Source organism: Osmia lignaria, chromosome 16 (assembly GCF_051020975.1).
Source record: "Osmia lignaria lignaria isolate PbOS001 chromosome 16, iyOsmLign1, whole genome shotgun sequence".
Lineage (NCBI taxonomy): Eukaryota > Metazoa > Arthropoda > Insecta > Hymenoptera > Megachilidae > Osmia > Osmia lignaria.
This window is the reverse complement of record NC_135047.1, coordinates 6,835,900-6,849,064: the sequence shown is the minus strand read 5'-3', so window position 1 is coordinate 6,849,064 and position 13,165 is coordinate 6,835,900. Positions and strand designations below refer to the sequence as shown.

Below are 13,165 nucleotides of genomic sequence, written 5' to 3'. Positions count from 1 at the left end.
TGTTTCGCTGCACAATTACTCTATGAATCTTTGTTTCAAAAGAAAATTCAATTTCCGAAAATAATAACGCGTTGACACACTTGCTGTAAATTAAGGGCTGTGAGAATTTGCTAGGTGAATAGAATAAATAAAAGTAGTTATTAATTTTAATTAAACGTATCTTGGACGTGGATGGGAAACGCCCGTCGCAAGCCTGTTAAAGCGTCAACGTTCGAATCGATTAATCTCGCGGGGAATTAACGAAGAAACAGCGGAGAAAACGATTTCGTTCAACGCGAACGCGTAAAATGGTTATTTAGGAATCTCGCGTATGCTAAAAACGAGCATCGAAGTATGAAATTACACGGCGACTCGTTCAGCCATGGATAAACGAATCCGCGGTGTTCCGTTTTGCAAAACAAGCGGATCGAACTGGCCTCTCGTGACGAGCTACATACATCCGCGGACAATGTAGAATCGATTAATTGCTTGTTCTAGCCGAAGGAAATCGTCGATCGTTTTTGCATCGAACTCATTTCCGTTTTCTTCCTTACACGTCGTAGATTACATTCCGTTGATTCATTTTATTTGCTTACTCGTTTACAGATGAAACGAGATCGAGTCAATCGTTACACGAGCTTAGATATTCACAGTTAATTGAGTTGTAATTAGAAATGATTTACGATGTTGCGCCGAGTACGTTGGATAAAAGGAATCCAAGACAAGGAGGGTAATTTGTTAGATTACGCACGCTGGAAATATTCTGAAGTCATTCGAACTTTAATAAATTGAATGCCTTGAAAGTCATCGACGTTTTCCAATTAAATAAATGCATAAAGTATGATAATAGAGTTTGGCTTAATCATTTTATGTAAAACCACGGATAGTAAAAACGTGATAATCGCAGAGAAAACTCCATTCCGACAATAATGATCTTACACCGATTCAACGAGCGTTCGTGTTTCTCAAAGCGACGAATTTTTTTCACCCGTTCTCGTTCGTTTAATTCGCGTATGAGCGCACATCGTACTTTTCGCGAGTGTCAAAGCTCGTGATTTTCGGTGACCCGTGCCTCGAGTCTTTTCAACGCTCCGCAAACTATCCGACGTGTTCGTTCGCACAAAGAAATTCCTTCGTCGATTAAAAAGTCACGCGACCCTTGATACGCCTCGATTTCTACCGCCTTCTCGTTCTCTTTCTCTTCTTCGATTCGAGGTTGTTTACAACGATGAAACCGTAGGCGTGACTGAACCTCGCGATTACGTACAGATACCTCCACGTGAACCGGCTGCGAAACGATTTTTCATAATCTTCAAGGTTCGGTTAATTGATTTTTCGTCGATATATACGTATATACAAGCAAGAGGACTTCCTTGTTGCACGATTAATTTCGCGTCCGATCGGTCGAGTCGCACACCGTGTTATGCTTTCGTCGCGATCCACCGACGTTTCCGGCTAAAACTAAATTCGTGTAGTCGCGCCAGCCTCGCAGATCCTCATTTCGCGTTCCCATTTCCCGTACGAATGGGGCTTTCGTGTCGTCTGATCGACACATCGGTCGATCGATAGAAAGATAGTTGGATAAATGATTTTGGCTATCGATGTCAGTTGAAATTATAAAGCAATTTTGATAAAAATTAAAATTAAACATTATAGACGTACTAATTTTTATATTTAATTTTTTTGTGCAGTAAGTGAAAAGAGGAGAATAAAGTTTCGAGTTGTATAAGATGGATCTCTCACTTACTACCATGGTTAAGATGGATTGCTTTTATGAAAGCTGTCTCGAAATAATAATGTATAGTATAAAGTAACATGGATTTTATAAAACATACGACTATCAATGTATAAAGAAAGGTTATTTAACAGATAAAAGAAACTTGTTGCAAAAAGAAGAGCGTTAGAAATTTCAAAGTAAAATTCGTAAAGTTTCGGGCTGCCTTAAAAGAAATTCAAGTAGTACAACTTTCACGCATCTCCCAAGAATGTAATAAGTTTGTAAGCTCCAATATACAGCAATATGAACTGGGAAACTGACCGTCAAACGTTAATGAAAGTGTTCATGAATAAATTTCCGACTTTTCTAACGTGCTGAATTTGCGAAAAACGGTTCGTGCAAAAGTTTCTTTTTCCCCGGTGAAACGTGCTGCGCAGCCCGCAGGTGTCGCGTGACAGTCGAGCCTCATGGTAGTTCCCTTTGGCGTTATTAAACGCTAGGTGCATAAATAAGGATGTCGTAAATCATCGAGCAGAATTTCAGATAGGAGAAAAACGCCGGGTTTCGAGCTATCATTTGAATAAACTTTTGCGGAAGACTTTAGGTTCCGAGCTTTATTTAGAAGTTAGATCAGAATCGGTGATTTTTAATGGTCCTCCTGTATAACGCCGAGGAAGTTAATTTTCAAATCGTTTCCTTTTCTTTCCGATTAAAGAAAAAAAAAAAAAAGAATTCTGTTCGATATCGTTCGCTTTTTCCATCCGTGCGAACAACGCGTTATTTCTCGGAAGAGGTTTCATTAATTTTTCTTCAACAAAATCTGATATTTGATCTAGGGTTCGCGGGCGCGCGTTAACCATTTTGGTGGACGTTTGAAATATTAGAGGCGGCTTGAATATATGTACAATGATAACGATAAATTTTGCATATCGTGGTATGTAAATACGACCGTGTTTGAAGGTGTTAAATCGCGAAGATGAACGACGATTCGCGAAATTCGTGCCTAAGCATTCGCAGTAGAACAAGTCAGTGAATAATCAGACCGATTTCAGATTCATTCAAATACCCCTGTACCTTTCAGAAATTAAGTATCTTTACGGATCAGAAAATCTAGAGTAACATTTGCCATATAGAAAAGAGGAATAGAGGTTCAAAATTGAAATTTTAATCCAGTTACAGCAACGAGTTACAAGTTCTTTGTGAAGCGTAAGGCAGGATCTATCAAAAGTTTCATGCATAGATTACACGCGTTTCTTTTTTACACGAATCGTTTCACTGTAACGATCAAATACGCGTTTCCAAGATTTTTCGGTCGCACGAAGTTCTTCGTTCGTGTAGCGGGAAAGGTCGACTCGCCGGAAAAATAACAGTGATCGCGCGGATAAATGACGAGGCGAGCCGTGAACCGGTCGAAACATATTAAATCCGGGCCAGCCCACGCGAGACATCGCGCAAACGCAAGCATCGGATGGAAAAGGAACGGACGAGGGTGGGTGAGGGCGAAGGAAAAGGAAACCGAAGGCCTTAATAACGAGCGGCCCAACATCCGCGAAATGGCGATTTTTCGTGTTCACTCGTAGTTTATCCGTCTGAAATTACATTTACCCTCGGTTCTGTTCACTGGCGAGCGTGCAGGGAGGACGATCCCCGACTAAGGGTGGCCGACGTCATCGCGACACGAACCAAAACCCCGATCAAAATTTAAATTATAGATTCAATCCGTCAATTCTAGACAAGATACTAAAATTCATATTTCTCATTTTTTTATTAATTCTCATGAAATTGTCCAAGCGTATTCGATGAACATTAAAGGGCACGATCACCCCCTCGGGTAAAGGGGTGGCGCGCGATTCGGGGCTGGGAATAGAGAATCAGAGCCGGATTGTCGATAACAGGTACGCGTTCGATGCTGCTTTCTTCCCCTGTAACATAGTAATCTAGGGAGCAAGGCCAATTACGCGTAGTAACCAGAAGTTCCCGTTGGCCTGTCGATACACGCCACTCGAATCACGACAAATTGACGCGGCGGCCCTTGCAAAGTCAACGGGAATTCCGCCCTTTTGCCTCGCCGATCGATTGTCCTGCCGTCCCCGGCGCGAATTAATCCTTCCCGCTCGAAGGAACGTTTCTATTTTTCGCTTTTGTTCTTGCCGTGGCTCGATTGGTTGTTCGTGTCGTGTCGGAACATGTTCACGCGGCCGGAAAAATCCTGTACGATAGGGGAAGGAAAAGAGAAATGATTGGAAGAAGGTGGTCGGTGGTTCGGTCGGCAACATTTTCACGCGTAAAATCAGCGAGCCACGGGACCGCTTAATCCCACGAAATAATGGCTACCATTCGGACAGATAACGGGTCGTGTGTGGGCTTTACACCTGCAACACTCGCCTCGCTGTCTGGCCAACAATGGGCCCCTGCACTCGTTTTAATGGCTCGACCCTGATCGAGATTAAACCTTACGCGCACACCTTACCGAAACGGCCTTCACCTGCGTTATGTTATTCAGAGCGGAAACGAAGCGCCAGCCTCGAGTTTCGAAACGCGTTAAATTGATAAATGATGATCGGTCTCGGTTTCCGTGTCGACGTGTCAACGAGATTTTTCTAATAGCATTAAAAGAAACGCTCGACGTTCTTGTAGCTCGTCCGAGAGGGTCGTATTTAATTCATTTGATTTATCTTTAATAGAACGATTTTGTCTTGAGGGGCGGAAAGCTTCTTTCGCCGATAAGGCGATTATAGTTCGCTTTAAATCAAACGACCGACGATACGCGCGGACAACGACGCAACTTCGTCGGATTAGAAGCGAGCGAAAACATCTTTTGAAGTGATTGGAGCTTCGAAAACAAGTAGAAAAGCCTGAGCCGCGAGAAGCGGAGAGTCTCACGCACCCCCGATCGAATACGAAACGCGGTGCCATTGTACTTTGTAAGAGGCGAAGCTCTAAGAGTTCTCTTCCGCGAATCCAACGATAGGGTGCTTTTTAACGAACAAGGGTCTCCTGAAGCGTTGTTCAGTAAAAGGGTGACCGTAACGTAGAATTCCTCTCGAAAATCAACTATTTCCTCGCGTCGATATCCTCGTCGAGTACGCTCGAAATAAAAATGCTACGAATTCTGCAGCGCGCGTGCAATATATTTTTCGACGCCGGTGTATATTAATTTTCCAGCCAGGGTTTGAGAAACGTGTAAAACGTGCGGGTTAGAAGAATGTCGTTCAGGGAGCTCTAACGTGCTTGAACCGAGGGTACACAAAGTTTTCTGCATGATACTCGTTTCTGTACATACACACCGCGGGATCATTAACACGAAATAATGGACGTCGCGCGAGTACCAGTTTATCCGTCCTACCTCGAACGTATACTGCGCTTCTAGAACTGTTGCAAAACCCTGTTTCTACTAACGCCATTGTCCTCTTGTCACCTGCTAACACTCGTATCTCGCGAACATTCAGCGTGTACCCAGTTACTAACATTTTCCTCGTCGCAAGTTGATCAATTCAAAGCTGTGCTGAAAATGATGAGATTCGCTTGGAAACGGCGAACGCATAGTCTATGGACTCTGTTAGTCATCGGCACGTCCTAATGAAATTTCCATCGTCGTACTTTGACTTTCATTCTTCATCGATACACCGTTGATTCTCACGCCATCGAATCTTCACGAATCATCGATTGTCCCCGATCGAGGTGACAGACTGTTGCTCAAGTGACGATTCCAGGTGCAATTATCGTAATTCCTGTTCGGTGGACGTGCGAAGCGAGATTTTCGAGGAGGACCCGTGTCCCGGAACCGGAAAATACATCGAGGCGCAGTACTTTTGCCTAGGTTGGTGCAAACTTTTCTTTCCGATCGACGAATACAATATCTTCGTCGAGCATACACTCGTCATCTCGGATTCACGTTCTTTCCAAGATTAATGATATATTATATTCAGGATAAAAAATGAAATTTTGGGTAAACTGCTTGGAAAGAGCGTGAATGTTTGAGTGGCGAGCAACGAAAAGGTACGAATATTCAACGAAAAAGTCTCTCGAATCGCGCACCCCCTTCCCCTGAATTATACACGACGGTAAGAGAAAAGGGACAGGATCCATGGTTCGGTACACTTTGGTAAGGGTGTACGCGTATATCATTTTAACTGTCCGTTCGGAACCCAGGTGCAACGACCAGCAGAACTGCAGCATCGTTGCGTCCACGTTGCAATTCGGCGATCCTTGTCCCAACACGCACAAATACCTCGAGGCGCACTATCGTTGCGTGTCCGGTAAGTAAGACTCTTCCATTTTTGTACGCGATCTTCCCTTTGTAATATCTCTGTACCCTGTATCGTTTATTCTACCAGAGATCGTAGATACCGGCAGACGATCCCATAGGCGTCGGCTTTATTGTCATTTTCATATTTTTACATTTAACTCATCTTACTTTTTATTATAGAAATTCCATCGGATATTACTTTGTAGTAAATTACAGCAGAATCAATTTTTTAATAAAACCTAGTAGCCTTCCTGGATATTCTATCGGTTCGAATCATGCTCTGTATCTTTTTGTCAAAATTGATGTTGGTTTTTACTCGCTGCCCTGCGATTCAACTACACATTAGCTTTTTACCCACGCATTCCAACGAGGCGTTTCTCTACGCTTTAAGATTCTGGTTTTCCCATCGCGAAAGCATCGGATACTCGGTTTTTCATCGCGGTGGCAGCGGGTAAAAAGCTCGTCAAGTCGATCGCGAGAATCGATTAGAATTTTCCGAAGCCGGCGCTTATGACTCGCGTTGGCCAAGTAACTGCGAGTCTGTGTCCTGATAAAGATCTTTCAGCGGCTTGCATCGGCTATGCGCTCTCCGGACAAACGGTGCGGGGAGAGAAGAGAGAGAGAGGAGTTCGCGAAGACATGATCTCTGCAATCGTGAAATCGATCGCAGGGATCGGTAACGCGATGAACCAACGTCGAACTTTTCTGACGTGTTTCGTATCGTAATGAAATCCTTTCGTGATCTAATGAGGGCAAATAAGAGAGACTGTGGGATCGCTATTATCCTCGTTAATTAATTCTCCGAAAGAAATATGATTGCGAAGCCTGAAATTCTTTTAGAATTGTAATACCATTTCTCTTCAAGGAAAATAGTAATTCCAAGTATTTTACCTTGTTCGCCTAAGCGCTTAATTCTCTTCAAACCAACACTCAAGGAATTCGAGGTACCAGCCAGTTCCTTGAAGCTACTCGACGTTAACACTTACCTTTACAACCTCCCGAAACCGTCAGGCGACACAATCACTTATTGGACCATAAACCGTCAAACCCTTGGTCTCTCTGTTTGCCTTTTACGGCTTCCAACGCTCAGCCAGCTCGTGATCGATATCTAGGGGGCTCGATAGATCGGTCTCGGGGCACCGACGTATATTCAAGGGGAGTTGGATCTGTTGGTAGCCCCGATACCATGGGCGAGAGAGTATCTCTCTTTCTCTCTTCCCTCGATACAACAGTGCATACAACCGTCTTCCTCCTGCATAGCCGACTATCGTAACGGACATCGGCGACGTCCGGTATTTTACCTTATCGCCAACCCCTTCGGCCAATAAAGATGACCCCTATAGAGATAATACCGCGAAATACGCGGACCATCTCGCTCAGGGATTAACTGCCGTCGCCATCTTGGGTTAAAGATCGTTTTCTCCTCTCTTAGGCCAGATATAGTCGCGATATCGAATGCGAAAGGTAGGCTAATCTCGTTCTTTCACGTTCGTTTTTGGAAGTATGTATTTCCGTTGCAATTGATGGCGCCGTCACGATCTTTCGCCATTGAAACATTAAGAGTAAAAGACTTCTGTCTACTGATACGGGACTGGACGGAAGTGGTGAACTTTAAGGATACGTTTGCGAAAGAATCGATCGCGATATCGTTTCTTGATATTTGTGACGACGGCTGATATCGATGGATCAATTTATGAAGGAGGTGGTATAATAGAGCGAATTATTCTTTGTTCAAAATCAATTGGTTGCTCGAGAATATACCCTTCGATTGTGGATGACGTCAGAAGTGACCCGTTTTCGGATATATCTGGGACAGAGAGCATGCGTGTCCACGAACATGCACCGTTATTAAGACAGAAGAGAACAATGGAATGATTAAAACAGTGTGATAAAATTTTAGAAAGATCAGAAATTGTGAAAGGACGATGAACCATCGATATTTATATTAGAATTCTGTCGGTTCGCTATTTTCCAGCCATAAGAGAAGAGAAAACGTTTCGACGGGAATTGTTGAGAGATTGATCCCTCTCCTTCTTTAAGGAGGTTTAAAATATCTTCGTCGCTCGAGTCGGATGAGGAGCTCCGTTGGGATAGAGCTCCTCAAATCACTTTCCTTCTTAATTATACTCGTCGTTCGAATCCGATAAGCTCGTAGACGAGCTCTTAGGATCCTCGAGCGACCCTCCGAAATCTGGCGTCTCTCCTTTTCGCGCGTTCGCGTTCGCCAGATTCGTTTCAACCGTCGTCTAGAGCGTTCTCGACGAGTTAAAACGAGCCCGACGATACACTTGCAGCAGCAACAACCACGACAACATCCCGTCCGAGTCCGCCGTGGTTCATGACTTCTCAGCCGAGCGTTTGGAGCACAGCTAAGCCGACTGTCAGGCCTCCCTCTAGGATTACGACACCCCCGGCTCAGCAGCCACCCCATCCGCCGGCACCGTCCACCCCGGCGCTTCCAATAACCACCACAGCAAGGTCAGTACATCTTTTCTTTCCATTTCAATGAAATTTCACGGAATTTGTATTATTTAATTAGCGTCCGTATGTTTAAAACATATCGATCAGGTACATCTCAGTTTTATTGACATTTTCCAATAGTGGTCACGTACCATTTTCAAGATCAGAAGGATATTCTCTGACTTGCTAGAAAAACAAGGTTATCGAAACATTCCATTAAAGGGAATTGTATTACGCTTCGCGAAGGAGAAATATTTTCGTTACGACGTTACTTCACGATCCATCGCGAAGTTCGACACGGGGGACCGTCATTGAAACTGACAAGCCTCTCTTCCATTTTGCAGCTCCACATCGACGAGGTCCCCGGTCGATATGGAGGTCCTCGAAGTGGACCAAGACTTAATACCTCCTGCGAACGTTCCGTCTGCGAACGGACCTGCGGTACCTCCGGTCGTTCCTGAGACCACTCAGGCCACAACCACGTCGACCTTTGCTCCTTGGAGAACAAGTCGAAGGACCACTGGTAAGTTACTCGAGTGTTTGAACAAACTTCCTCGAATTGGCAGCGGTTTTCGTGTTGTTTTGATAAAGAGTATGGTTTATTTTGTTATCAAGGTCAAGATCTAAATGAAGGTAACGAAGAATTTTCAATTTATTGTTGATTGATTAATGAAAAATTCGTGGAATAATTGAATTAACGATCAATTCAGTTGGAAGAAAATTTATCGAATAAATGCGCATGCCTGATTTGAAGCATCGCCCGTCGATTATAGCCGACGCGTTGGTCCGAGCGAGGGCTTGTCGCCTGTCAGTTACACTCGACGATCATGCCGAAAGGGTTAATGTTTAAAGGGCAGCTGTCAGAACTTCCGAACTCCAACGGACCCGATAGCCAAAGGAGTTTCGGAAGGATATCGAAACCGAATCCATCCGATCCCCAATTATTAACACTTTCGTTGCGTATAGTATCGATCCACGTTGGTTATTATTAAAGTTATCATTATTTCTCTTCGTTCCATTCATCCGACGAAAGTGTTGATATATTTATGGAGCGGTTCGATACGATTGCAAATGCGCATTAACGCGTTAACAAGGAATGTATACCAGCTGGTTGCATATAAATCGTACGGGAAAGGTAGTCTTCGACTTGGGTGGGTGGCTCGCGAACTCGTAACAATCACCGCAAAAGATTAAGGCACCCTTGGGTATCCAAAATTCCATTTCGCAGACCCGATACGATGTTGCACGTTAAGCTTCATCCCCGCTGGGGACCGAACACTAGAATCACATTAAAGCCCGTGCCATTAACTAAAGCCAACTAACAGGCCAACTAACGTTCGTAACTAACTGAAATATTCCAGTGCCGAGCACGCTGTACCCGGAGTCCAGCTCGAATGGCCAATGGTACGACTACGGTAGACAAGTGTGTCCCCCGGTGATAGCCAGGAACCTGTCGTGGAACACGACCAGAGCCGGCGACGTGGCGGTTCAGAGTTGTCCGGGTGGCGCGAACGGTTTGGCGCGCTGGAGATGCCTGGCTAGAGGGGATTCAGCCTTCTGGCACCGAGACAGTCCAGATTTAAGCGAGTGTCGCTCGGTCTGGCTGACCACCCTCGAGAACAGGGTGACCGAGGGCGACGTCATCCTTGGTATCAGCCGGGAACTGTCGCAGGTGACGAACAACAGCCGAGGATTGTACGGAGGCGACATGATGATCACCACGAAGATTATAAAGAACATGGCGGAGAAAATGGCACAAGACATACGAACGTACCAGGACGCGAATCAGAGGGAGGTCAGCGTGACTGAATTGCTCCAAGGTGTTGTGAGAACCGGCAGTAACTTGTTGGACAAGGCGCAAATGGCGTCCTGGAAGGATCTCAGCCATCAGGAGCAGATGAGAGTCGCGACCTCTTTATTGATCGGGCTCGAGGAGAACGCGTTTTTGCTAGCCGACACGCTGATGCACGAGAAGACGATCACTCATGAAGGAAGGAATATACGTGAGTATCGCTATTTGCGTTTATTGGACAATGCAGCTCTTGTTGTAAGTCATAGAACGTTTGGAACGGATATGATTTTCTTGTAGCGTAACTGAGAAATATACAGGGCGACATTTTTCTAGGGCATTATTCCTCCTTACAATTTTCTCATCCTTAGAAGTAGCACGATAGTATGTTACTACGATTTAACCACCTGTCACCCTGTATATGGCTACGGTTGAGAACGTTTAACATTCCTCGAATGAACTAGAATCGAACGATGCGATACTGTTGAAGGTAAAAAATTAGTTTCCAAGCAATTTAGATGACCCGATAGACGTGAGAAGGTAGTAGAAGGGAACCGTGATGAGTAGAAAGGAGTGGCAGGCTAACAAATTAACGGCGAGCGTCTAGTACAATGGACATGCGAATATCGCGGGGCCGACTTTAAGCATCGGGTCGCATAAATCTAGATCCCTTATCTGGAGAATGCGACGCTAGTAATATCCGGCGTAGATAAAACAAAGATCCAAACCCATCGTAATTCTCTGCTGCCGTCGCTGGATAATGTTGTAACCCGAGCTTTACCTATCCCTTCCCGGCATTATCACAACAAAACCCCCGGGAAAATTACGAGCAATTTGATTTACTTCCTGGAAGTAGCGTTGCCGCGCCATGATTGAGCCTGGAAGCGAGTTATACGAACGCAGTCGAATGAAGTAGCAGCAACATTAGATCCGCACGTGATAAATAGCATAACAGTAAAAGGCAAAAAGAAGAGGAGTTTGATGAGCGACAGCCGGCCGGATGCCATGTAACGTAATATTCCCTGGCTCCTTCTTCTGCGCGAACAGAAAACTCGCTTCCATCGACAGGCATGGGTCGAATTTTTCTCCTCGACCCGAGGTCGTCACGTTTACGATTGATCGAATGGAGTATATGATGAAAGGAATGACAAGGAAAAAAGAAAGAACGATACACGTGTGCGCGTTTAACTTTATTGTTCATTCGAGAAGATGAATCGACATAGCGGCTCGCAAAACTTTACGATCGCTAGATTCGATTAACGTTATCCTCTTAAGAATGCCATTTTTTTCCAGATAAGATGAAAATATTGTATAAAGAAGATTTATGTTTCAGTTATAAAGCATAGTAATAACTTTCTTACGAGATGGTGGGTAAGTTAAAAATGAAAACGTTACTATTTCATTTCTTCTACAACAGTGATGGAAGTACGCGTGCTGGACGCCCGGAATATCGGCGACGATCTCGAAGTGTTCCCGACCGAAGCTGCTCAACAGAGATGGACAGCCTCAAACGATCGCGTCGAGCTGACCAGGGGTGCTTTGCTGGAGAACAGCGAGGGTGGCATTGTCCGTCTGGTTTTCATGGCCTTTGACAGACTGGAGGAGATCCTGCAGCCGCAAGCCGAGGTATCGTCGTTGGTGATGAACGACGAGCCACAACCACTGCCGAAGAGGAATACGACCAGGCTGCTGAACAGCAAAGTGATCTCCGCGTCTTTGGGCAAAGGAAGGCACATACAGCTCAGCGAACCTGTCCGAGTCTACTTCAAGCATCTGTCCATTGAGAATGTCACCAATCCGACCTGCGTCTTCTGGGACTACATTCTGAGGTAACTTTGACGATACCAATCTCCTTTACAGTGAATCGCAATCAATCGAGGATTAGTTATAATACTCTATTAACCTTCTATTTGATTTTTCAGCGCATGGTCGGAAGAGGGTTGCGAGATACGGAAAACCAACGAGACTCACACGGTATGCGAGTGCAACCACCTAACGAATTTCGCCGTTCTAATGGACGTTCACGCTGTCAGACTGGACATCGCTCATCAAGTGGCGTTGCAAATCATCACCTATATCGGTTGCATCATTTCCGTGGTCTGCCTCGTTCTAGCGATTCTGACGTTTCAATTATTTCGCGGACTAAAGGTAATCCCTCGATTTCCGCGCGGTTCGTAACACGGCTGATATGAAATCGATCGAATGCCTACTGATGAACGGTTCATCGTTTCGTTTCCAGTCGGATCGTACAACCATCCACAAGAATCTCTGCGTGTGCCTGCTGATCGCGGAAATTTTATTCGTTTGCGGGATCGGACAAACGAACCAGAGAATTGTCTGCGGTATAGTCGCCGGATTGCTGCACTTCTTCTTCCTCTGCGCGTTCGCCTGGATGTTCCTCGAAGGTATTTCTCCCGAAGCTTTTAACTGTAATCATTCGACCAACTGTACACAGCTCGGATACCATGATTTATCGAATGATTTCGCGATAGAAAGAAGGAAAAGGGTGTAATTCCTTTCCAATTTTCTCCATACAGGATTCCAATTATACGTGATGCTAATCGAGGTGTTCGAAGCGGAAAAATCAAGGCTCCGCTGGTATTATTTAGTCGCTTACGGTGCACCGTTGCTGGTCGTAGCTATCTCCTGCATAATCGATCCCCTTAGTTACGGTACCGATCGATATTGCTGGCTTAGAGCGGACAACTACTTCATCTTCAGCTTCGTTGGACCTGTGATACTCGTTATACTGGTAAGATCGCTCGATAATCACAAAGGTCAATCAATCTTGCTTTTATAAAACGACATAGGTCTAAGTAGCCCATATTCTTTTTTTGTCAGGCAAATTTAGTATTCTTGTCGATGGCGATTTACATGATGTGCCGGCACGCAAACACCACCATAGCGATGAAGAGTAAGGAGCACTCGCGATTGGCCAGTGCAAGGTAAGCTTAGAAAATCCGCGTTTCTC

General features: G+C 44.8%; 1 protein-coding gene across 20 annotated transcripts in view; it reads left to right on the top strand.

Moving 5' to 3' along the window:
- Positions 1-13,165, top strand: part of LOC117601225 (latrophilin Cirl) — a 308,948-nt gene that overhangs the window by 281,053 nt on the left and 14,730 nt on the right. For 17 of the 20 annotated variants that reach the window (XR_013063568.1, XR_013063569.1, XM_034317736.2 and 14 more), the window contains 9 exons: positions 5,849-5,955; positions 8,240-8,423; positions 8,750-8,928; positions 9,767-10,408; positions 11,612-12,023; positions 12,117-12,342; positions 12,434-12,599; positions 12,732-12,946; positions 13,036-13,139. Coding sequence is in view for 18 of the 20 variants with exons in the window: in XM_034317736.2 (XP_034173627.1) it covers positions 5,849-5,955; positions 8,240-8,423; positions 8,750-8,928; positions 9,767-10,408; positions 11,612-12,023; positions 12,117-12,342; positions 12,434-12,599; positions 12,732-12,946; positions 13,036-13,139 (2,235 nt within the window). In the remaining 2 variants the exon portion in view is untranslated. Of the gene's footprint in view, positions 1-5,409; positions 5,517-5,848; positions 5,956-8,239; positions 8,424-8,749; positions 8,929-9,766; positions 10,409-11,611; positions 12,024-12,116; positions 12,343-12,433; positions 12,600-12,731; positions 12,947-13,035; positions 13,140-13,165 lie in introns of all 20 variants that reach the window. The other 3 variants (XM_076692823.1, XM_076692822.1, XM_034317720.2) reach the window with 2 other exon arrangements.